This window comes from Salvelinus fontinalis, chromosome 8, assembly GCF_029448725.1.
Source record: "Salvelinus fontinalis isolate EN_2023a chromosome 8, ASM2944872v1, whole genome shotgun sequence".
In the NCBI taxonomy this organism is placed as follows: domain Eukaryota; kingdom Metazoa; phylum Chordata; class Actinopteri; order Salmoniformes; family Salmonidae; genus Salvelinus; species Salvelinus fontinalis.
The window spans coordinates 47972255-47996381 of record NC_074672.1 but is presented as its reverse complement, the minus strand read 5'-3'; the positions used below and the strand labels follow the sequence as shown (position 1 = coordinate 47996381).

Below are 24127 nucleotides of genomic sequence, written 5' to 3'. Positions count from 1 at the left end.
AGAGGTAGGCCCTGGGTCAGGGTCAGGGTTAGTCTAGGGTTAGAGGTAGGCCCTGGGTCAGGGTTAGTCTAGGGTTAAAGGTAGGCCCTGGGTCAGGGTTAGTCTAGGGTTAGAGGTAGGCCCTGGGTCAGGGTTAGTCTAGGGTTAGTCTAGGGTTAGAGGTAGGTCCTGGGTCAGGGCTAGTCTAGGGTTAGAGGTAGGCCCTGGGTCAGGGTTAGTCTAGGGTCAGAGGTAGACCCTGGGTCAGGGTTAGTCTAGGGTTAGAGGTAGACCCTGGGTCAGGGTTAGTCTAGGGTTAGAGGTAGGCCCTGGGTCAGGGTTAGTCTAGGGTTAGAGGTAGGCCCTGGGTCAGGGTTAGTCTAGGGTTAGAGGTAGGCCCTGGGTCAGGGTTAGTCTAGGGTTAGAGGTAGGCCCTGGGTCAGGGTTAGTCTAGGGTTAGAGGTAGGCCCTGGGTCAGGGTTAGTCTAGGGTTAGAGGTAGGCCCTGGGTCAGGGTTAGTCTAGGGTTAGAGGTAGGCCCTGGGTCAGGGTCAGGGCTAGTTTAGGGTTAGAGGTAGGCCCTGGGTCAGGGTTAGGGTTTAACTCACCACTCCGCCATGCGTTTCTCCAGGGCGGGGAGCAGGAACTGCTGGTGGAAACAGTAGATAGAGCAGATGTTGGAGAAGATGCCCGTGACCACGTCTAGAGGGAAGGAGGCGCGGGAGCGGACCTCCTCCAGGAGGGAGGAGCAGAACACCTGGTCCAGGAGGTACAGACGAGACACGTAGGCCTTCTCTGTGTGGAGGAGCTCATTGGCTATGTTGAACACACGCTGCTGCACCGAGAGCTGGGATTGGTCAGACAGACAGACAGACAGACAGACAGACAGACAGACAGACAGACAGACAGACAGACAGACAGACAGAGAGACAGAGAGAGAGAGAGAGAGAGAGAGAGAGAGAGAGAGAGAGAGAGAGAGAGAGAGAGAGAGAGAGAGAGAGAGAGAGAGAGAGAGAGAGAGAGAGAGAGAGAGAGAGAGAGAGAGAGAATCGTAAGTCAAATGTCTACTGTTTGCTGATCATCTGGTGCTTCTGTCCCCAACCAAGGAGGGTCTACAGCAGCACCTAGATCTTCTACACAGATTCTGACAGACCTGGGCCCTGACAGGCCTTTGCCCTGACAGACCTGGGCCCTGACAATGGATCTCAGAAAGACAAAAATAATGGTGTTCCAAAAAAGGTCCAGTAGCCAAGACAACAAATACAAATTCCATCTAGACACCATTGTCCAAGAGCACACAAAGAATTACACCTACCTCGGCCTAAACATAAAACACCACAGGTAACATCCACAAGGCTGTGAAAGCTCTGAGAGACAAGGCAAGAAGGACCTTCTATGCCATCAAAAGGAACATAAAACTCGACATCCCAATTAGGGATCTGTCAAAAATTACTTCAATCAGTTATAGAACCCATTGCCCTCTACGGTTGTAAGGTCTGGGGTCCATTCACCAACCTACAGAAGAGTAGCCAGCTGGTCCTGGAGCTCTGATCACAAACACAAAGAGACCCCCACAGAGACCCAGGACAGAAAAACATTTCAACCCAACCAAATGATTAGAAACCAATTAGATAATTACTTGACATATTGGAAAGGATTTACAAAAAAAAAAAACAGAGCAAACTAGAATGCTATTTGGCCCTTAACAGAGTGTACACAGTGGCAGAATACCTGACCCCTGTGACTGACCCAAATTTAAGGAAAGCTTTGACTATGTACAGACTCAGTGAGCATAGCTTTGCTTTTGCAAAAGGCCGCCAAAGGTAGACATGGCTCTCAAGAGAAGACAGGCAATGTGCACACTGCCCACAAAATGAGGTGGAAACTGAGCTGCACTTCCTAACCTCCTGCCCAATGTAGGACCATATTAGAGAGACATATTTCCCTCAGATTACATAGGCCCACAAATAATTAGAAAACAAATTAGACATTGATAAACTCCCATATCTTTTGGGTGAAATACTGCTGTGTACCCGTTGCCATGAGAACAGGGCAACCAGTACCAACAGTATTTATCTGTTTATTTATCTTCCCCTGATAGTCGTTCTACTACTATTTGCACATCGGTAGAACCCTGATAATAATAATAATAATAATAATAATAAAACACTAGAAATGGCTTTATGTTTTTGTGAACCTTTGTGACATTTACTGTTAAATTCAAATTGTTTTTTGAGGGTTTATGTTGTTTTGTGTCTTCAATGCAATGTAAACATTTTTCCCAATAAAGCCTGGTTGAATTGACTTGAGAGAGAGAGACACACCACACACCCACAAAAACCCCCACACACACACAAACACACACACACACACAAACCCACAAACACACACACACACACACACACACAAACACACACGTACATGTTTTAAATAACAGTTAGGCCTACCTCTGTAGAGTCCTGTCTGTCTGTGTTAAATAACAGTTAGGCCTACCTCTGGAGAGTCCTGTCTGTCTGTGTTAAATAACAGTTAGGCCTACCTCTGGAGAGTCCTGTCTGTCTGTGTTAAATAACAGTTAGGCCTACCTCTGGAGAGTCCTGTCTGTCTGTGTTAAATAACAGTTAGGCCTACCTCTGTAGAGTCCTGTCTGTCTGTGTTAAATAACAGTTAGGCCTACCTCTGTAGAGTCCTGTCTGTCTGTGTTAAATAACAGTTAGGCCTACCTCTGGAGAGTCCTGTCTGTCTGTGTTAAATAACAGTTAGGCCTACCTCTGTAGAGTCCTGTCTGTCTGTTTTAGGCAGGGCCAGTGCTAGAGGCTGCAGATCCATCATGGGGTTGATGAGTTCAATGGTCTCATCCCCGCTCCCCTCCTCCAAGTCACTGTCCCCCTCCGAATCCCCCCCACCCTCAGCCGACGCCCCCTCTCCCCCCGGACCCTCCGCATAGCTGCAGGAGGAGGAGCTAGAGAGGCGTGGCAGCGTGAGGGCGGGACTACAGGGGAAGATGACCCGGTCCTCGTCGCCGGCGAAACACAGCTCCTCACTGTGGGACGGAGAGCTGATGCTGTCGATGCCAGAGTCTCGATTGGCCAGTTTGCCGTCCACTTGCGGCTGGAGGAGGGACAAGTTGTCAGAGGGGATCCCTGATTGTCTTTCTGACTCCGCCTGCCCCCTTATCTCCACGGCGTCTGTGAGTTTCTCTGAGGCGCTATAACCGGACTCCATGGACAGGCGCTTGTCAGAGGCAGAGGACAACGCTCCTAGTTCTTTATCATTACCCTCCTCCATGTTGTCTGTCTCCGCTGCTTTCTCTCCCGGCACCACGCCAGCCAACACAGCCAGCCCCTGAGGTAGGTCATCCAGCTCTTGAGAGGAACCAGGGGGGCAGGCCACGTGGAGACAGCCCAGAGTGAGCTCTGAGACTGGGGGAGAGAAGGGACTCCCAACTGGTCCTGTCTCCGGGACCCTGGGGGTAAAGAGACCCCCTCCCATGATATCAGGCACCACAATGATCTGCTCCCTGTAGAGGGAACACAGATAAGACAGTAGAATGTTACATCTATCTATCATATATCTATCTCTCTTTCATATATCTATCTATCTCTCTGTCTATCGATCTATCTTACCTCTCAAACTTCTCAATGAGGGAGAGCACACAGGCGGTGGGGGAGGAGCTTCCCTCGGCACGGGGGAGTGTCGGCGGTCGGCAGGGTCCTCCCCCTCTGGGGTCTGCAGGAAGAGGTCTGCAGGGTGGAGGAGGTGGGAGGGGCTTGTCCGGGGCGCGGGGGCAGGGCCTAGGAGCACCAGCACTCTGCTGCAGGTGAGGAGGCTTTGGGGGCACTGAGGAGAAATAACACAACATGTTACTGACTGAGGAGAAATAACACAACATGTTACTGACTGAGGAGAAATAACACAACATGTTACTGACTGAGGAGAAATAACACAACATACAAGGTGTTGGTCATCTTCGTAAAACGTATTTATTTAAATTACAGTAATGACAGTGTTACTGCACATGTACGGAGCAATGTACAGTCTATTTATTGTTCTACTTTGGTTACTCATTGTGAAGTGGAAGACGTTATCGCTGATACGGTGAGACAGAAATGTTACCTTGTGGTTTAGGCCCAGGTAAGGGAGGGCGTCTCTTGAGGGCGGTGGAGGGCACTTCTTGAGGAGTTCCACTCTCATTGTCTCCTCCGTTACAGCCGTGTCCAGCTGGGTGCAGCAGGGGCGTGGATGGGTGCAGACCAAGGGACCCAGAGGTCAGGGATCCGGGGTCTGAGCTGAGGCGAGGAGTCTGGGTGTCTGAGTCATCGGCGTGGGCCCCGAGGCAAGCACCGTGAGCACCAGGATCCAGAGACAGGCTCTTGGTCATCAGCCGAGGACTGGAAGAGGACGGGCCTAAGGAAGAAACAAAGATTATCAATTATACATAAATACATACATACATATTCATTATAGATTATACCTGGGATTGGAGGTGGAGTGGCCTGGTGGGGGAGGGACAGACCGACAGGTCAGTCGAGGCTTTCTCCTACCGTGGCTCTACAACACTTCAGATCCAACTGGTTGTCTGTGTCAAACCTCCTCTGTCTGCTTTTGAAGTAGCATTTAATAAGAATTAAACACGGGAAGTGTAACGGACAGTGGTAGAGAGAGGTGTGTGTTTTATCACTGGGATAATTTACTGCTTTTCTTATATATTATAATTTTTTTAAATTCCACAGTCAATGTTCAATGCCCACAGCGTACAGAGGCCAGAGACAATAGAATAGACTGGCTCGGCTAATGAGAAAACGATGATGCCACAGGCAGATAGATAGCAATCTGTTTCAGTCGGCTCCGCGGGACACTAATCTTTAATTGGTCAATGTGCTGCGGTGTTAAGGCTTATGTAACATCGCCAAGGTCACCAGTTCTATTTCCGCAGGGATCGAATCAGAATGCATCCACTCACCGAACTGTGACACTGTTTGGATAACAGTGTTTACCAGGGGGTGTATATTAATGGAGATAACAGTGTCTACCAGGGGGTGTATATTAATGGAGATAACAGTGTCTACCAGGGGGTGTATATTAATGGAGATAACAGTGTCTACCAGGGGGTGTATATTAATGGAGATAACAGTGTCTACCAGGGGGTGTATATTAATGGAGATAACAGTGTCTACCAGGGGGTGTATATTAATGGAGATAACAGTGTCTACCAGGGGGTGTATATTAATGGAGATAACAGTGTCTACCAGGGGGTGTATATTAATGGAGATAACAGTGTCTGCCAGGGGGGTGTATATTAATGGAGATAACAGTGTCTGCCAGGGGGTGTATATTAATGGAGATAACAGTGTCTGCCAAGGGGTGTATATTAATGGAGATAACAGTGTCTGCCAAGGGGTGTATATTAATGGAGATAACAGTGTCTGCCAGGTGGTGTATATTAATGGAGATAACAGTGTGTGCCAGGGGGTGTATATTAATGGAGATAGCAGTGTCTGTCAGGTGGTGTATATTAATGGAGATAACAGTGTCTGCCAGGGGGGTGTATATTAATGGAGATAACAGTGTCTACCAGGGGGTGTATATTAATGGAGATAACAGTGTCTGCCAGGGGGTGTATATTAATGGAGATAACAGTGTCTGCCAGGGGGTGTATATTAATGGAGATAACAGTGTCTACCAGGGGGTGTATATTAATGGAGATAACAGTGTCTACCAGGGAGTGTATATTAATGGAGATAAGTGTCTACCAGGGGGTGTATATTAATGGAGATAACAGTGTCTACCAGGGGGTGTATATTAATGGAGATAACAGTGTCTACCAGGTGGTGTATATTAATGGAGATAACAGTGTCTGCCAGGGGGGTGTATATTAATGGAGGTAACAGTGTCTGCCAGGGGGTGTATATTAATGGAGATAACAGTGTCTACCAGGGGGTGTATATTAATGGAGATAACAGTGTCTGCCAGGGGGTGTATATTAATGGAGATAAGTGTCTGCCAGGTGGTGTATATTAATGGAGATAACAGTGTCTGCCAGGGGGTGTATATTAATGGAGATAACAGTGTCTGCCAGGGGGTGTATATTAATGGAGATAACAGTGTCTGCCAGGGGGTGTATATTAATGGAGATAAGTGTCTACCAGGTGGTGTATATTAATGGAGATAACAGTGTCTACCAGGGGGTGTATATTAATGGAGATAACAGTGTCTGCCAGGGGGTGTATATTAATGGAGATAACAGTGTCTGCCAGGGGGTGTATATTAATGGAGATAACAGTGTCTGCCAGGGGGTGTATATTAATGGAGATAACAGTGTCTGCCAGGGGGTGTATATTAATGGAGATAACAGTGTCTGTCAGGTGGTGTATATTAATGGAGATAACAGTATCTGCCAGGGGGTGTATATTAATGGAGATAACAGTGTCTGTCAGGTGGTGTATATTAATGGAGATAACAGTGTCTGCCAGGGGGGTGTATATTAATGGAGATAACAGTGTCTGCCAGGGGGTGTATATTAATGGAGATAACAGTGTCTGCCAGGGGGTGTATATTAATGGAGATAACAGTGTCAGCCAGGTGCTCTGTATTAATGGAGATAACAGTGTCTGCCAGGGGGTGTATATTAATGGAGATAACAGTGTCTGCCAGGGGGGTGTATATTAATGGAGATAACAGTGTCTACCAGGTGGTGTATATTAATGGAGATAACAGTGTCTGTCAGGTGGTGTATATTAATGGAGATAACAGTGTCTGTCAGGGGGTGTATATTAATGGAGATAACAGTGTCTTCCAGGGGGGTGTATATTAATGGAGATAACAGTGTCTACCAGGTGGTGTATATTAATGGAGATAACAGTGTCTGTCAGGTGGTGTATATTAATGGAGATAACAGTGTCTGTCAGGGGGTGTATATTAATGGAGATAACAGTGTCTGCCAGGGGGTGTATATTAATGGAGATAACAGTGTCTGCCAGGTGGTGTATATTAATGGAGATAACAGTGTCTGCCAGGTGGTGTATATTAATGGAGATAACAGTGTCTGCCGGGGGGTGTATATTAATGGAGATAACAGTGTCTGCCAGGTGGTGTATATTAATGGAGATAACAGTGTCTACCAGGTGGTGTATATTAATGGAGATAACAGTGTCTGCCAGGGGGTGTATATTAATGGAGATAACAGTGTCTGCCAGGGGGTGTATATTAATGGAGATAACAGTGTCTACCCAGGGGGTGTATATTAATGGGGATAACCGTGTCTACCAGGTGGTGTATATTAATGGAGATAACAGTGTCTGCCAGGGGGTGTATATTAATGGAGATAACAGTGTCTACCCAGGGGGTGTATATTAATGGGGATAGCAGTGTCTGCCAGGGGGTGTATATTAATGGAGATAACAGTGTCTGCCAGGGGGTGTATATTAATGGAGATAACAGTGTCTGACACGTGGTGTATATTAATGGAGATAACAGTGTCTACCAGGGGGTGTATATTAATGGAGATAACAGTGTCTGCCAGGGGGTGTATATTAATGGAGATAACAGTGTCTGCCAGGGGGTGTATATCAATGGAGATAACAGTGTCTACCAGGGGGTGTATATTAATGGAGATAACAGTGTCTGCCAGGTGGTGTATATTAATGGAGATAACAGTGTCTGCCAAGGGGTGTATATTAATGGAGATAACAGTGTCTGCCAGGGGGTGTCTATTAATGGAGATAACAGTGTCTGCCAGGGGGTGTATATTAATGGAGATAACAGTGTCTGACAGGTGGTGTATATTAATGGAGATAACAGTGTCTACCAGGGGGTGTATATTAATGGAGATAACAGTGTCTGCCAGGGGGTGTATATTAATGGAGATAACAGTGTCTGCCAGGTGGTGTATATTAATGGAGATAACAGTGTCTGCCAGGGGGTGTATATTCATGGAGATAACAGTGTCTACCAGGGGGTGTATATTAATGGAGATAACAGTGTCTGCCAGGTGGTGTATATTAATGGAGATAACAGTGTCTGCCAAGGGGTGTATATTAATGGAGATAACAGTGTCTGCCAGGGGGTGTATATTAAAGGAGATAACAGTGTCTGCCAGGTGGTGTATATTAATGGAGATAACAGTGTGTGCCAGGGGGTGTATATTAATGGAGATAACAGTGTCTGTCAGGTGGTGTATATTAATGGAGATAACAGTGTCTGCCAGGGGGGTGTATATTAATGGAGATAACAGTGTCTACCAGGGGGTGTATATTAATGGAGATAACAGTGTCTGCCAGGGGGTGTATATTAATGGAGATAACAGTGTCTGCCAGGGGGTGTATATTAATGGAGATAACAGTGTCTACCAGGGGGTGTATATTAATGGAGATAACAGTGTCTACCAGGGGGTGTATATTAATGGAGATAACAGTGTCTGCCAGGGGGTGCATATTAATGGAGATAACAGTGTCTACCAGGTGGTGTATATTAATGGAGATAACAGTGTCTGCCAGGTGGTGTATGTTAATGGAGATAACAGTGTCTGCCAGGGAGTGTATATTAATGGAGATAACAGTGTCTACCAGGGAGTGTATATTAATGGAGATAAGTGTCTACCAGGGGGTGTATATTAATGGAGATAACAGTGTCTACCAGGGGGTGTATATTAATGGAGATAACAGTGTCTACCAGGTGGTGTATATTAATGGAGATAACAGTGTCTGCCAGGGGGGTGTATATTAATGGAGGTAACAGTGTCTGCCAGGGGGTGTATATTAATGGAGATAACAGTGTATACCAGGGGGTGTATATTGATGGAGATAACAGTGTCTGCCAGGGGGTGTATATTAATGGAGATAACAGTGTCTGCCAGGGGGTGTATATTAATGGAGATAACAGTGTCTGCCAGGGGGTGTATATTAATGGAGATAACAGTGTCTGCCAGGTGGTGTATATTAATGGAGATAACAGTGTCTGCCAGGTGGTGTATATTAATGGAGATAACAGTGTCTGCCGGGGGGTGTATATTAATGGAGATAACAGTGTCTGCCAGGTGGTGTATATTAATGGAGATAACAGTGTCTACCAGGTGGTGTATATTAATGGAGATAACAGTGTCTGCCAGGGGGTGTATATTAATGGAGATAACAGTGTCTGCCAGGGGGGTGTATATTAATGGAGATAACAGTGTCTGCCAGGGGGTGTATATTAATGGAGATAACAGTGTCTGCCAAGGGGGTGTATATTAATGGAGATAACAGTGTCTGCCAGGGGGTGTATATTAATGGAGATAACAGTGTCTGCCAGGTGGTGTATATTAATGGAGATAACAGTGTGTGCCAGGGGGTGTATATTAATGGAGATAACAGTGTCTACCCAGGGGGTGTATATTAATGGAGATAACAGTGTCTACCAGGTGGTGTATATTAATGGAGATAACAGTGTCTGCCAGGTGGTGTATATTAATGGAGATAACAGTGTCTGCCAGGGAGTGTATATTAATGGAGATAACAGTGTCTATCAGGGAGTGTATATTAATGGAGATAAGTGTCTACCAGGGGGTGTATATTAATGGAGATAACAGTGTCTACCAGGGGGTGTATATTAATGGAGATAACAGTGTCTACCAGGTGGTGTATATTAATGGAGATAACAGTGTCTGCCAGGGGGGTGTATATTAATGGAGGTAACAGTGTCTGCCAGGGGGTGTATATTAATGGAGATAACAGTGTCTACCAGGGGGTGTATATTAATGGAGATAACAGTGTCTACCAGGGGGTGTATATTAATGGAGATAACAGTGTCTGCCAGGTGGTGTATATTAATGGAGATAACAGTGTCTGCCAGGGGGTGTATATTAATGGAGATAACAGTGTCTGCCAGGGGGTGTATATTAATGGAGATAACAGTGTCTGCCAGGGGGTGTATATTAATGGAGATAACAGTGTCTGCCAGGGGGTGTATATTAATGGAGATAACAGTGTCTACCAGGGGGTGTATATTAATGGAGATAACAGTGTCTGCCAGGTGGTGTATATTAATGGAGATAACAGTGTCTACCAGGTGGTGTATATTAATGGAGATAAGTGTCTACCAGGTGGTGTATATTAATGGAGATAACAGTGTCTACCAGGGGGTGTATATTAATGGAGATAACAGTGTCTGCCAGGGGGTGTATATTAATGGAGATAACAGTGTCTGCCAGGGGGTGTATATTAATGGAGATAACAGTGTCTGCCAGGGGGTGTATATTAATGGAGATAACAGTGTCTGTCAGGTGGTGTATATTAATGGAGATAACAGTGTCTGCCAGGGGGTGTATATTAATGGAGATAACAGTGTCTGTCAGGTGGTGTATATTAATGGAGATAACAGTGTCTGCCAGGGGGGTGTATATTAATGGAGATAACAGTGTCTGCCAGGTGGTGTATATTAATGGAGATAACAGTGTCTGCCAGGGGGTGTATATTAATGGAGATAACAGTGTCAGCCAGGTGCTCTGTATTAATGGAGATAACAGTGTCTGCCAGGGGGTGTATATTAATGGAGATAACAGTGTCTGCCAGGGGGGTGTATATTAATGGAGATAACAGTGTCTACCAGGTGGTGTATATTAATGGACATAACAGTGTCTGTCAGGTGGTGTATATTAATGGAGAAAACAGTGTCTGTCAGGGGGTGTATATTAATGGAGATAACAGTGTCTACTAGGGGGTGTATATTAATGGAGATAACAGTGTCTACCAGGGGGTGTATATTTATGGAGATAACCGTGTCTTCCAGGGGGTGTATATTAATGGAGATAACAGTGTCTACCAGGGGGTGTATATTGATGGAGATAACAGTGTCTGCCAGGGGGTGTATATTAATGGAGATAACAGTGTCTGCCAGGGGGTGTATATTAATGGAGATAACAGTGTCTGCCAGGGGGTGTATATTAATGGAGATAACAGTGTCTGCCAGGGGGTGTATATTAATGGAGATAACAGTGTCTGCCAGGGGGTGTATATTAATGGAGATAACAGTGTCTGCCAGGGGGTGTATATTAATGGAGATAACAGTGTCTGCCAGGGGGTGTATATTAATGGAGATAACAGTGTCTGTCAGGTGGTGTATATTAATGGAGATAACAGTATCTGCCAGGGGGTGTATATTAATGGAGATAACAGTGTCTGTCAGGTGGTGTATATTAATGGAGATAACAGTGTCTGCCAGGGGGGTGTATATTAATGGAGATAACAGTGTCTGCCAGGGGGTGTATATTAATGGAGATAACAGTGTCTGCCAGGGGGTGTATATTAATGGAGATAACAGTGTCAGCCAGGTGCTCTGTATTAATGGAGATAACAGTGTCTGCCAGGGGGTGTATATTAATGGAGATAACAGTGTCTGCCAGGGGGGTGTATATTAATGGAGATAACAGTGTCTACCAGGTGGTGTATATTAATGGAGATAACAGTGTCTGTCAGGTGGTGTATATTAATGGAGATAACAGTGTCTGTCAGGGGGTGTATATTAATGGAGATAACAGTGTTTACCAGGGGGTGTATATTAATGGGGATAACAGTGTCTACTAGGGGGTGTATATTAATGGAGATAACAGTGTCTACCAGGGGGTGTATATTTATGGAGATAACAGTGTCTTCCAGGGGGGTGTATATTAATGGAGATAACAGTGTCTACCAGGTGGTGTATATTAATGGAGATAACAGTGTCTGTCAGGTGGTGTATATTAATGGAGATAACAGTGTCTGTCAGGGGGTGTATATTAATGGAGATAACAGTGTCTGCCAGGGGGTGTATATTAATGGAGATAACAGTGTCTGCCAGGTGGTGTATATTAATGGAGATAACAGTGTCTGCCAGGTGGTGTATATTAATGGAGATAACAGTGTCTGCCGGGGGGTGTATATTAATGGAGATAACAGTGTCTGCCAGGTGGTGTATATTAATGGAGATAACAGTGTCTACCAGGTGGTGTATATTAATGGAGATAACAGTGTCTGCCAGGGGGTGTATATTAATGGAGATAACAGTGTCTGCCAGGGGGTGTATATTAATGGAGATAACAGTGTCTACCCAGGGGGTGTATATTAATGGGGATAACCGTGTCTACCAGGTGGTGTATATTAATGGAGATAACAGTGTCTGCCAGGGGGTGTATATTAATGGAGATAACAGTGTCTACCCAGGGGGTGTATATTAATGGGGATAGCAGTGTCTGCCAGGGGGTGTATATTAATGGAGATAACAGTGTCTGCCAGGGGGTGTATATTAATGGAGATAACAGTGTCTGACACGTGGTGTATATTAATGGAGATAACAGTGTCTACCAGGGGGTGTATATTAATGGAGATAACAGTGTCTGCCAGGGGGTGTATATTAATGGAGATAACAGTGTCTGCCAGGGGGTGTATATCAATGGAGATAACAGTGTCTACCAGGGGGTGTATATTAATGGAGATAACAGTGTCTGCCAGGTGGTGTATATTAATGGAGATAACAGTGTCTGCCAAGGGGTGTATATTAATGGAGATAACAGTGTCTGCCAGGGGGTGTCTATTAATGGAGATAACAGTGTCTGCCAGGGGGTGTATATTAATGGAGATAACAGTGTCTGACAGGTGGTGTATATTAATGGAGATAACAGTGTCTACCAGGGGGTGTATATTAATGGAGATAACAGTGTCTGCCAGGGGGTGTATATTAATGGAGATAACAGTGTCTGCCAGGTGGTGTATATTAATGGAGATAACAGTGTCTGCCAGGGGGTGTATATTCATGGAGATAACAGTGTCTACCAGGGGGTGTATATTAATGGAGATAACAGTGTCTGCCAGGTGGTGTATATTAATGGAGATAACAGTGTCTGCCAAGGGGTGTATATTAATGGAGATAACAGTGTCTGCCAGGGGGTGTATATTAAAGGAGATAACAGTGTCTGCCAGGTGGTGTATATTAATGGAGATAACAGTGTGTGCCAGGGGGTGTATATTAATGGAGATAACAGTGTCTGTCAGGTGGTGTATATTAATGGAGATAACAGTGTCTGCCAGGGGGGTGTATATTAATGGAGATAACAGTGTCTACCAGGGGGTGTATATTAATGGAGATAACAGTGTCTGCCAGGGGGTGTATATTAATGGAGATAACAGTGTCTGCCAGGGGGTGTATATTAATGGAGATAACAGTGTCTACCAGGGGGTGTATATTAATGGAGATAACAGTGTCTACCAGGGGGTGTATATTAATGGAGATAACAGTGTCTGCCAGGGGGTGCATATTAATGGAGATAACAGTGTCTACCAGGTGGTGTATATTAATGGAGATAACAGTGTCTGCCAGGTGGTGTATATTAATGGAGATAACAGTGTCTGCCAGGGAGTGTATATTAATGGAGATAACAGTGTCTACCAGGGAGTGTATATTAATGGAGATAAGTGTCTACCAGGGGGTGTATATTAATGGAGATAACAGTGTCTACCAGGGGGTGTATATTAATGGAGATAACAGTGTCTACCAGGTGGTGTATATTAATGGAGATAACAGTGTCTGCCAGGGGGGTGTATATTAATGGAGGTAACAGTGTCTGCCAGGGGGTGTATATTAATGGAGATAACAGTGTATACCAGGGGGTGTATATTGATGGAGATAACAGTGTCTGCCAGGGGGTGTATATTAATGGAGATAACAGTGTCTGCCAGGGGGTGTATATTAATGGAGATAACAGTGTCTGCCAGGGGGTGTATATTAATGGAGATAACAGTGTCTGCCAGGTGGTGTATATTAATGGAGATAACAGTGTCTGCCAGGTGGTGTATATTAATGGAGATAACAGTGTCTGCCGGGGGGTGTATATTAATGGAGATAACAGTGTCTGCCAGGTGGTGTATATTAATGGAGATAACAGTGTCTACCAGGTGGTGTATATTAATGGAGATAACAGTGTCTGCCAGGGGGTGTATATTAATGGAGATAACAGTGTCTGCCAGGGGGGTGTATATTAATGGAGATAACAGTGTCTGCCAGGGGGTGTATATTAATGGAGATAACAGTGTCTGCCAAGGGGGTGTATATTAATGGAGATAACAGTGTCTGCCAGGGGGTGTATATTAATGGAGATAACAGTGTCTGCCAGGTGGTGTATATTAATGGAGATAACAGTGTGTGCCAGGGGGTGTATATTAATGGAGATAACAGTGTCTACCCAGGGGGTGTATATTAATGGAGATAACAGTGTCTACCAGGTGGTGTATATTAATGGAGATAACAGTGTCTGCCAGGTGGTGTATATTAATGGAGATAACAGTGTCTGCCAGGGAGTGTATATTAATGGAGATAACAGTGTCTATCAGGGAGTGTATATTAATGGAGATAAGTGTCTACCAGGGGGTGTATATTAATGGAGATAACAGTGTCTACCAGGGGGTGTATATTAATGGAGATAACAGTGTCTACCAGGTGGTGTATATTAATGGAGATAACAGTGTCTGCCAGGGGGGTGTATATTAATGGAGGTAACAGTGTCTGCCAGGGGGTGTATATTAATGGAGATAACAGTGTCTACCAGGGGGTGTATATTAATGGAGATAACAGTGTCTACCAGGGGGTGTATATTAATGGAGATAACAGTGTCTGCCAGGTGGTGTATATTAATGGAGATAACAGTGTCTGCCAGGGGGTGTATATTAATGGAGATAACAGTGTCTGCCAGGGGGTGTATATTAATGGAGATAACAGTGTCTGCCAGGGGGTGTATATTAATGGAGATAACAGTGTCTGCCAGGGGGTGTATATTAATGGAGATAACAGTGTCTACCAGGGGGTGTATATTAATGGAGATAACAGTGTCTGCCAGGTGGTGTATATTAATGGAGATAACAGTGTCTACCAGGTGGTGTATATTAATGGAGATAAGTGTCTACCAGGTGGTGTATATTAATGGAGATAACAGTGTCTACCAGGGGGTGTATATTAATGGAGATAACAGTGTCTGCCAGGGGGTGTATATTAATGGAGATAACAGTGTCTGCCAGGGGGTGTATATTAATGGAGATAACAGTGTCTGCCAGGGGGTGTATATTAATGGAGATAACAGTGTCTGTCAGGTGGTGTATATTAATGGAGATAACAGTGTCTGCCAGGGGGTGTATATTAATGGAGATAACAGTGTCTGTCAGGTGGTGTATATTAATGGAGATAACAGTGTCTGCCAGGGGGGTGTATATTAATGGAGATAACAGTGTCTGCCAGGTGGTGTATATTAATGGAGATAACAGTGTCTGCCAGGGGGTGTATATTAATGGAGATAACAGTGTCAGCCAGGTGCTCTGTATTAATGGAGATAACAGTGTCTGCCAGGGGGTGTATATTAATGGAGATAACAGTGTCTGCCAGGGGGGTGTATATTAATGGAGATAACAGTGTCTACCAGGTGGTGTATATTAATGGACATAACAGTGTCTGTCAGGTGGTGTATATTAATGGAGAAAACAGTGTCTGTCAGGGGGTGTATATTAATGGAGATAACAGTGTCTACTAGGGGGTGTATATTAATGGAGATAACAGTGTCTACCAGGGGGTGTATATTTATGGAGATAACAGTGTCTTCCAGGGGGTGTATATTAATGGAGATAACAGTGTCTACCAGGGGGTGTATATTGATGGAGATAACAGTGTCTGCCAGGGGGTGTATATTAATGGAGATAACAGTGTCTGCCAGGGGGTGTATATTAATGGATATAACAGTGTCTGCCAGGGGGTGTATATTAATGGAGATAACAGTGTCTGCCAGGGGGTGTATATTAATGGAGATAACAGTGTCTACCAGGGGGTGTATATTAATGGAGATAACAGTGTCTGCCAGGTGGTGTATATTAATGGAGATAACAGTGTCTACCAGGTGGTGTATATTAATGGAGATAAGTGTCTACCAGGTGGTGTATATTAATGGAGATAACAGTGTCTACCAGGGGGTGTATATTAATGGAGATAACAGTGTCTGCCAGGGGGTGTATATTAATGGAGATAACAGTGTCTGCCAGGGGGTGTATATTAATGGAGATAACAGTGTCTGCCAGGGGGTGTATATTAATGGAGATAACAGTGTCTGTCAGGTGGTGTATATTAATGGAGATAACAGTGTCTGCCAGGGGGTGTATATTAATGGAGATAACAGTGTCTGTCAGGTGGTGTATATTAATGGAGATAACAGTGTCTGCCAGGGGGGTGTATATTAATGGAGATAACAGTGTCTGCCAGGTGGTGTATATTAATGGAGATAACAGTGTCTGCCAGGGGGTGTATATTAATGGAGATAACAGTGTCAGCCAGGTGCTCTGTATTAATGGAGATAACAGTGTCTGCCAGGGGGTGTATATTAATGGAGATAACAGTGTCTGCCAGGGGGGTGTATATTAATGGAGATAACAGTGTCTACCAGGTGGTGTATATTAATGGACATAACAGTGTCTGTCAGGTGGTGTATATTAATGGAGAAAACAGTGTCTGTCAGGGGGTGTATATTAATGGAGATAACAGTGTCTACTAGGGGGTGTATATTAATGGAGATAACAGTGTCTACCAGGGGGTGTATATTTATGGAGATAACAGTGTCTTCCAGGGGGTGTATATTAATGGAGATAACAGTGTCTACCAGGGGGTGTATATTGATGGAGATAACAGTGTCTGCCAGGGGGTGTATATTAATGGAGATAACAGTGTCTGCCAGGGGGTGTATATTAATGGAGATAACAGTGTCTGCCAGGGGGTGTATATTAATGGAGATAACAGTGTCTGCCAGGTGGTGTATATTAATGGAGATAACAGTGTCTGCCAGGTGGTGTATATTAATGGAGATAACAGTGTCTACCAGGTGGTGTATATTAATGGAGATAACAGTGTCTGCCAGGGAGTGTATATTAATGGAGATAAGTGTCTGCCAGGGGGTGTATATTAATGGAGATAACAGTGTCTACCCAGGGGGTGTATATTAATGGAGATAACAGTGTCTGACAGGTGGTGTATATTAATGGAGATAACAGTGTCTGCCAGGGGGTGTATATTAATGGAGATAACAGTGTCTACCAGGGGGTGTATATTAATGGAGATAACAGTGTCTACCCAGGGGGTGTATATTAATGGGGATAGCAGTGTCTGCCAGGGGGTGTATATTAATGGAGATAACAGTGTCTGCCAGGGGGTGTATATTAATGGAGATAACAGTGTCTGACAGGTGGTGTATATTAATGGAGATAACAGTGTCTACCAGGGGGTGTATATTAATGGAGATAACAGTGTCTGCCAGGGGGTGTATATTAATGGAGATAACAGTGTCTGCCAGGTGGTGTATATTAATGGAGATAACAGTGTCTGCCAGGGGGTGTATATTAATGGAGATAACAGTGTCTACCAGGGGGTGTATATTAATGGAGATAACAGTGTCTGCCAGGGGGTGTATATTAATGGAGATAACAGTGTCTGCCAGGTGGTGTATATTAATGGAGATAACAGTGTCTGCCAGGTGGTGTATATTAATGGAGATAACAGTGTCTGCCAAGGGGTGTATATTAATGGAGATAACAGTGTCTGCCAGGGGGTGTATATTAATGGAGATAACAGTGTCTGCCAGGTGGTGTATATTAATGGAGATAACAGTGTGTGCCAGGTGGTGTATATTAGTGGAGATAACAGTGTCTGCCAAGGGGTGTATATTAATGGAGATAACAGTGTCTGCCAGGGGGTGTATATTAATGGAGATAACAGTGTCTGCCAGGGGGTGTATATTAATGGAGATAACAGTGTCTGCCAGGTGGTGTATATTAATGGAGATAACAGTGTCTGCCAGGGGGTGTATATTAATGGAGATAACAGTGTCTACCAGGGGGTGTATATTAATGGAGATAACAGTGTCTGCCAGGGGGTGTATATTAATGGAGATAACAGTGTCTGCCAGGTGGTGTATATTAATGGAGATAACAGTGTCTGCCAGGTGGTGTATATTAATGGAGATAACAGTGTCTGCCAAGGGGTGTATATTAATGGAGATAACAGTGTCTGCCAGGGGGTGTATATTAATGGAGATAACAGTGTCTGCCAGGTGGTGTATATTAATGGAGATAACAGTGTGTGCCAGGGGGTGTATATTAATGGAGATAACAGTGTCTGTCAGGTGGTGTATATTAATGGAGATAACAGTGTCTGCCAGGGGGGTGTATATTAATGGAGATAACAGTGTCTACCAGGGGGTGTATATTAATGGAGATAACAGTGTCTGCCAGGGGGTGTATATTAATGGAGATAACAGTGTCTGCCAGGGGGTGTATATTAATGGAGATAACAGTGTCTACCAGGGGGTGTATATTAATGGAGATAACAGTGTCTACCAGGGGGTGTATATTAATGGAGATAACAGTGTCTGCCAGGGGGTGTATATTAATGGAGATAACAGTGTCTACCAGGGGGTGTATATTAATGGAGATAGCAGTGTCTGCCAGGGGGTGTATATTAATGGAGATAACAGTGTCTGCCAGGTGGTGTATATTAATGGAGATAACAGTGTCTGCCAGGGGGTGTATATTAATGGAGATAACAGGGTCTGCCAGGGGGTGTATATTAATGGAGATAACAGTGTCTACCAGGGGGTGTATATTAATGGAGATAACAGTGTCTGCCAGGTGGTGTATATTAATGGAGATAACAGTGTCTGCCAGGGGGTGTATATTAATGGAGATAACAGTGTCTGCCAGGGGGTGTATATTAATGGAGATAACCGTGTCTGCCAGGGGGTGTATATTAATGGAGATAACAATGTCTGCCAGGGGGTGTATATTAATGGAGATAACAGTGTCTGTCAGGTGGTGTATATTAATGGAGATAACAGTGTCTGCCAGGGGGTGTATATTAATGGAGATAACAGTGTCTGTCAGGTGGTGTATATTAATGGAGATAACAGTGTCTGCCAGGGGGGTGTATATTAATGGAGATAACAGTGTCTGCCAGGTGGTGTATATTAATGGAGATAACAGTGTCTGCCAGGGGGTGTATATTAATGGAGATAACAGTGTCAGCCAGGTGCTCTGTATTAATGGAGATAACAGTGTCTGCCAGGGGGTGTATATTAATGGAGATAACAGTGTCTGCCAGGGGGGTGTATATTAATGGAGATAACAGTGTCTACCAGGTGGTGTATATTAATGGAGATAACAGTGTCTGTCAGGTGGTGTATATTAATGGAGATAACAGTGTCTGTCAGGGGGTGTATATTAATGGAGATAACAGTGTTTACCAGGGGGTGTATATTAATGGGGATAACAGTGTCTACTAGGGGGTGTATATTAATGGAGATAACAGTGTCTACCAGGGGGTGTATATTTATGGAGATAACAGTGTCTTCCAGGGGGTGTATATTAATGGAGATAACAGTGTCTACCAGGTGGTGTATATTGATGGAGATAACAGTGTCTGCCAGGGGGTGTATATTAATGGAGATAACAGTGTCTGCCAGGGGGTGTATATTAATGGAGATAACAGTGTCTGCCAGGGGGTGTATATTAATGGAGATAACAGTGTCTGCCAGGTGGTGTATATTAATGGAGATAACAGTGTCCGCCAGGTGGTGTATATTAATGGAGATAACAGTGTCTGCCGGGGGGTGTATATCAATGGAGATAACAGTGTCTGCCAGGTGGTGTATATTAATGGAGATAACAGTGTCTGCCAGGGGGTGTATATTAATGGAGATAACAGTGTCTGCCAGGGGGTGTATATTAATGGAGATAACAGTGTCTGCCAGGGGGTGTATATTAATGGAGATAACAGTGTCTACCCAGGGGGTGTATATTAATGGGGATAACCGTGTCTACCAGGTGGTGTATATTAATGGAGATAACAGTGTCTGCCAGGGGGTGTATATTAATGGAGATAACAGTGTCTACCCAGGGGGTGTATATTAATGGGGATAGCAGTGTCTGCCAGGGGGTGTATATTAATGGAGATAACAGTGTCTGCCAGGGGGTGTATATTAATGGAGATAACAGTGTCTGACAGGTGGTGTATATTAATGGAGATAACAGTGTCTACCAGGGGGTGTATATTAATGGAGATAACAGTGTCTGCCAGGGGGTGTATATTAATGGAGATAACAGTGTCTGACAGGTGGTGTATATTAATGGAGATAACAGTGTCTACCAGGGGGTGTATATTAATGGAGATAACAGTGTCTGCCAGGGGGTGTATATTAATGGAGATAACAGTGTCTGCCAGGGGGTGTATATTAATGGAGATAACAGTGTCTACCAGGGGGTGTATATTAATGGAGATAACAGTGTCTACCAGGGGGTGTATATTCATGGAGATAACAGTGTCTGCCAGGTGGTGTATATTAATGGAGATAACAGTGTCTACCAGGGGGGTGTATATTAATGGAGATAACAGTGTCTGCCAGGGGGTGTATATTGATGGAGATAACAGTGTCTGCCAGGGGGGTGTATATTAATGGAGATAACAGTGTCTGCCAGGGGGTGTATATTAAGGGAGATAACAGTGTCTGTCAGGTGGTGTATATTAATGGAGATAACAGTGACTGCCAGGGGGTGTATGTTAATGGAGATAACAGTGTCTGTCAGGTGGTGTATATTAATGGAGATAACAGGGTCTGCCAGGGGGTGTATATAAATGGAAATAACAGTGTCTACCAGGGGGTGTATATTAATGGAGATAACAGTGTCTGCCAGGGGGTGTATATTAATGGAGATAACAGTGACTGCCAGGTGGTGTATGTTAATGGAGATAACAGGGTCTGTCGGGGGGTGTATTTTAATGGAGATAACAGTGTCTGCCAGGGGGTGTATATTAATGGAGATAACAGTGTCTGCCAGGGGGTGTATATTAATGGAGATAACAGGGTCTGTCGGGGGGTGTATTTTAATGGAGATAACAGTGTCTGCCAGGGGGTGTATATTAATGGAGATAACAGTGTCTGCCAGGGGGTGTATATTAATGGAGATAACAGTGTCTGCCAGGTGGTGTATATTAATGGAGATAACAGTGTCTGCCAGGGGGTGTATATTAATGGAGATAACAGGGTCTGCCAGGGGGTGTATATTAATGGAGATAACAGTGTCTGCCAGGGGGGTGTATATTAATGGAGATAACAGTGTCTGCCAGGGGGTGTATATTAATGGAGATAACAGTGTCTGCCAGGGGGTGTATATTAATAGAGATAACAGTGTCTGCCAGGGGGTGTATATTAATGGAGATAACAGTGTCTGCCAGGGGGTGTATATTAATGGAGATAACAGTGTCTGCCAGGGGGTGTATATTAATGAAGATAACAGTGTCTGCAAGGGGGTGTATATTAATGGAGATAACAGTGTCTACCAGGGGGTGTATATTAATGGAGATAACAGTGTCTGCCAGGGGGTGTATATTAATGGAGATAACCGTGTCTACCAGGGGGTGTATATTAATGGAGATAACAGTGTCTGCCAGGGGGGTGTATATTAATGGAGATAACAGTGTCTGCCAGGGGGTGTATATTAATGGAGATAACAGTGTCTGCCAGGGGGTGTATATTAATGGAGATAACAGTGTCTGCCAGGGGGTGTATATTAATGGAGATAACAGTTTTTACCAGGGGGTGTATATTAATGGAGATAACAGCGTCTGCCAGGGGGTGTATATTAATGGAGATAACCGTGTCTACCAGGGGGTGTATATTAATGGAGATAACAGTGTCTGCCAGGGGGTGTATATTAATGGAGATAACAGTGTCTGCCAGGGGGTGTATATTAATGGAGATAACAGGGTCTGTCGGGGGGTGTATTTTAATGGAGATAACAGTGTCTGCCAGGGGGTGTATATTAATGGAGATAACAGTGTCTGCCAGGGGGTGTATATTAATGGAGATAACAGTGTCTGCCAGGTGGTGTATATTAATGGAGATAACAGTGTCTGCCAGGGGGTGTATATTAATGGAGATAACAGGGTCTGCCAGGGGGTGTATATTAATGGAGATAACAGTGTCTGCCAGGGGGGTGTATATTAATGGAGATAACAGTGTCTGCCAGGGGGTGTATATTAATGGAGATAACAGTGTCTGCCAGGGGGTGTATATTAATAGAGATAACAGTGTCTGCCAGGGGGTGTATATTAATGGAGATAACAGTGTCTGCCAGGGGGTGTATATTAATGGAGATAACAGTGTCTGCCAGGGGGTGTATATTAATGAAGATAACAGTGTCTACCAGGGGGTGTATATTAATGGAGATAACAGTGTCTGCCAGGGGGGTGTATATTAATGGAGATAACAGTGTCTGCCAGGGGGTGTATATTAATGGAGATAACAGTGTCTGCCAGGGGGGTGTATATTAATGGAGATAACCGTGTCTACCAGGGGGTGTATATTAATGGAGATAACAGTGTCTGCCAGGGGGGTGTATATTAATGGAGATAACAGTGTCTGCCAGGGGGTGTATATTAATGGAGATAACAGTGTCTGCCAGGGGGTGTATATTAATGGAGATAACAGTGTCTGCCAGGGGGTGTATATTAATGGAGATAACAGTTTTTACCAGGGGGTGTATATTAATGGAGATAACAGCGTCTGCCAGGGGGTGTATATTAATGGAGATAACCGTGTCTACCAGGGGGTGTATATTAATGGAGATAACAGTGTCTGCCAGGGGGTGTATATTAATGGAGATAACAGTGTCTGCCAGGGGGTGTATATTAATGGAGATAACAGTGTCTACCAGGGGGTGTATATTAATGGAGATAACAGTGTCTGCCAGGGGGTGTATATTAATGGAGATAACAGTGTCTGCCAGGGGGTGTATATCAATGGAGATAACAGTGTCTGCCAGGGGGTGTATATTAATGGAGATAACAGTGTCTGCCAGGGGGTGTATATTAATGGAGATAACAGTGTCTACCAGGGGGTGTATATTAATGGAGATAACAGTGTCTGCCAGGGGGTGTATATTAATGGAGATAACAGTGTCTACCAGGGGGTGTATATTAATGGAGATAACAGTGTCTGCCAGGGGGTGTATATTAATGGAGATAACAGTGTCTGCCAGGTGGTGTATATTAATGGAGATAACAGTGTCTGCCAGGGGGTGTATATTAATGGAGATAACAGTGTCTACCAGGGGGTGTATATTAATGGAGATAACAGTGTCTGCCAGGTGGTGTATATTAATGGAGATAACAGTGTCTGCCAGGGGGTGTATATTAATGGAGATAACAGTGTCTACCAGGGGGTGTATATTAATGGAGATAACAGTGTCTGCCAGGGGGTGTATATTAATGGAGATAACAGTGTCTGCCAGGGGGCGTATATTAATGGAGATAACAGTGTCTGCCAGGGGGGTGTATATTAATGGAGATAACAGTGTCTGCCAGGGGGGTGTATATTAATGGAGATAACAGTGTCTGTCAGGGGGTGTATATTAATGGAGATAACAGTGTCTACCAGGGGGTGTATATTAATGGAGATAACAGTATCTGCCAGGGGGCGTATATTAATGGAGATAACAGTGTCTGCCAGGGGGGTGTATATTAATGGAGATAACAGTGTCTACCAGGGGGTGTATATTAATGGAGATAACAGTGTCTGCCAGGGGGTGTATATTAATGGAGATAACAGTGTCTGCCAGGGGGCGTATATTAATGGAGATAACAGTGTCTGCCAGGGGGTGTATATTAATGGAGATAACAGTGTCTGCCAGGGGGTGTATATTAATGGAGATAACAGTGTCTGTCAGGAGGTGTATATTAATGGAGATAACAGTGTCTACCAGGGGGTGTATATTAATGGAGATAACAGTATCTGCCAGGGGGTGTATATTAATGGAGATAACAGTGTCTGCCAGGGGGGTGTATATTAATGGAGATAACAGTGTCTACCAGGGGGTGTATATTAATGGAGATAACAGTGTCTGCCAGGGGGGTGTATATTAATGGAGATAACAGTGTCTACCAGGGGGTGTATATTTATGGAGATAACAGTGTCTGCCAGGGGGTGTATATTAATGGAGATAACAGTGTCTGCCAGGTGGTGTATATTAATGGAGATAACAGTGTCTACCAGGGGGTGTATATTAATGGAGATAACAGTGTCTGCCAGGGGGTGTATATTAATGGAGATAACAGTGTCTACCAGGGGG

The 24127-nt window shown here is 44.4% G+C and overlaps 1 protein-coding gene across 4 annotated transcripts in view; it reads right to left on the bottom strand.

Moving 5' to 3' along the window:
• Nucleotides 1-24127, bottom strand: part of LOC129861355 (FYVE, RhoGEF and PH domain-containing protein 1-like) — a 179267-nt gene that overhangs the window by 73390 nt on the left and 81750 nt on the right. For all 4 annotated transcript variants that reach the window (XR_008760566.1, XM_055932728.1, XM_055932726.1 and 1 more), the window contains exons 2-5: nucleotides 4095-4385; nucleotides 3605-3818; nucleotides 2748-3498; nucleotides 587-825 (exon numbers count right to left, since the gene is read on the bottom strand). Coding sequence is in view for 3 of the 4 variants with exons in the window: in XM_055932728.1 (XP_055788703.1) it covers nucleotides 587-825; nucleotides 2748-3498; nucleotides 3605-3818; nucleotides 4095-4385 (1495 nt within the window). In the remaining variant the exon portion in view is untranslated. The remainder of the gene's footprint in view (nucleotides 1-586; nucleotides 826-2747; nucleotides 3499-3604; nucleotides 3819-4094; nucleotides 4386-24127) is intronic.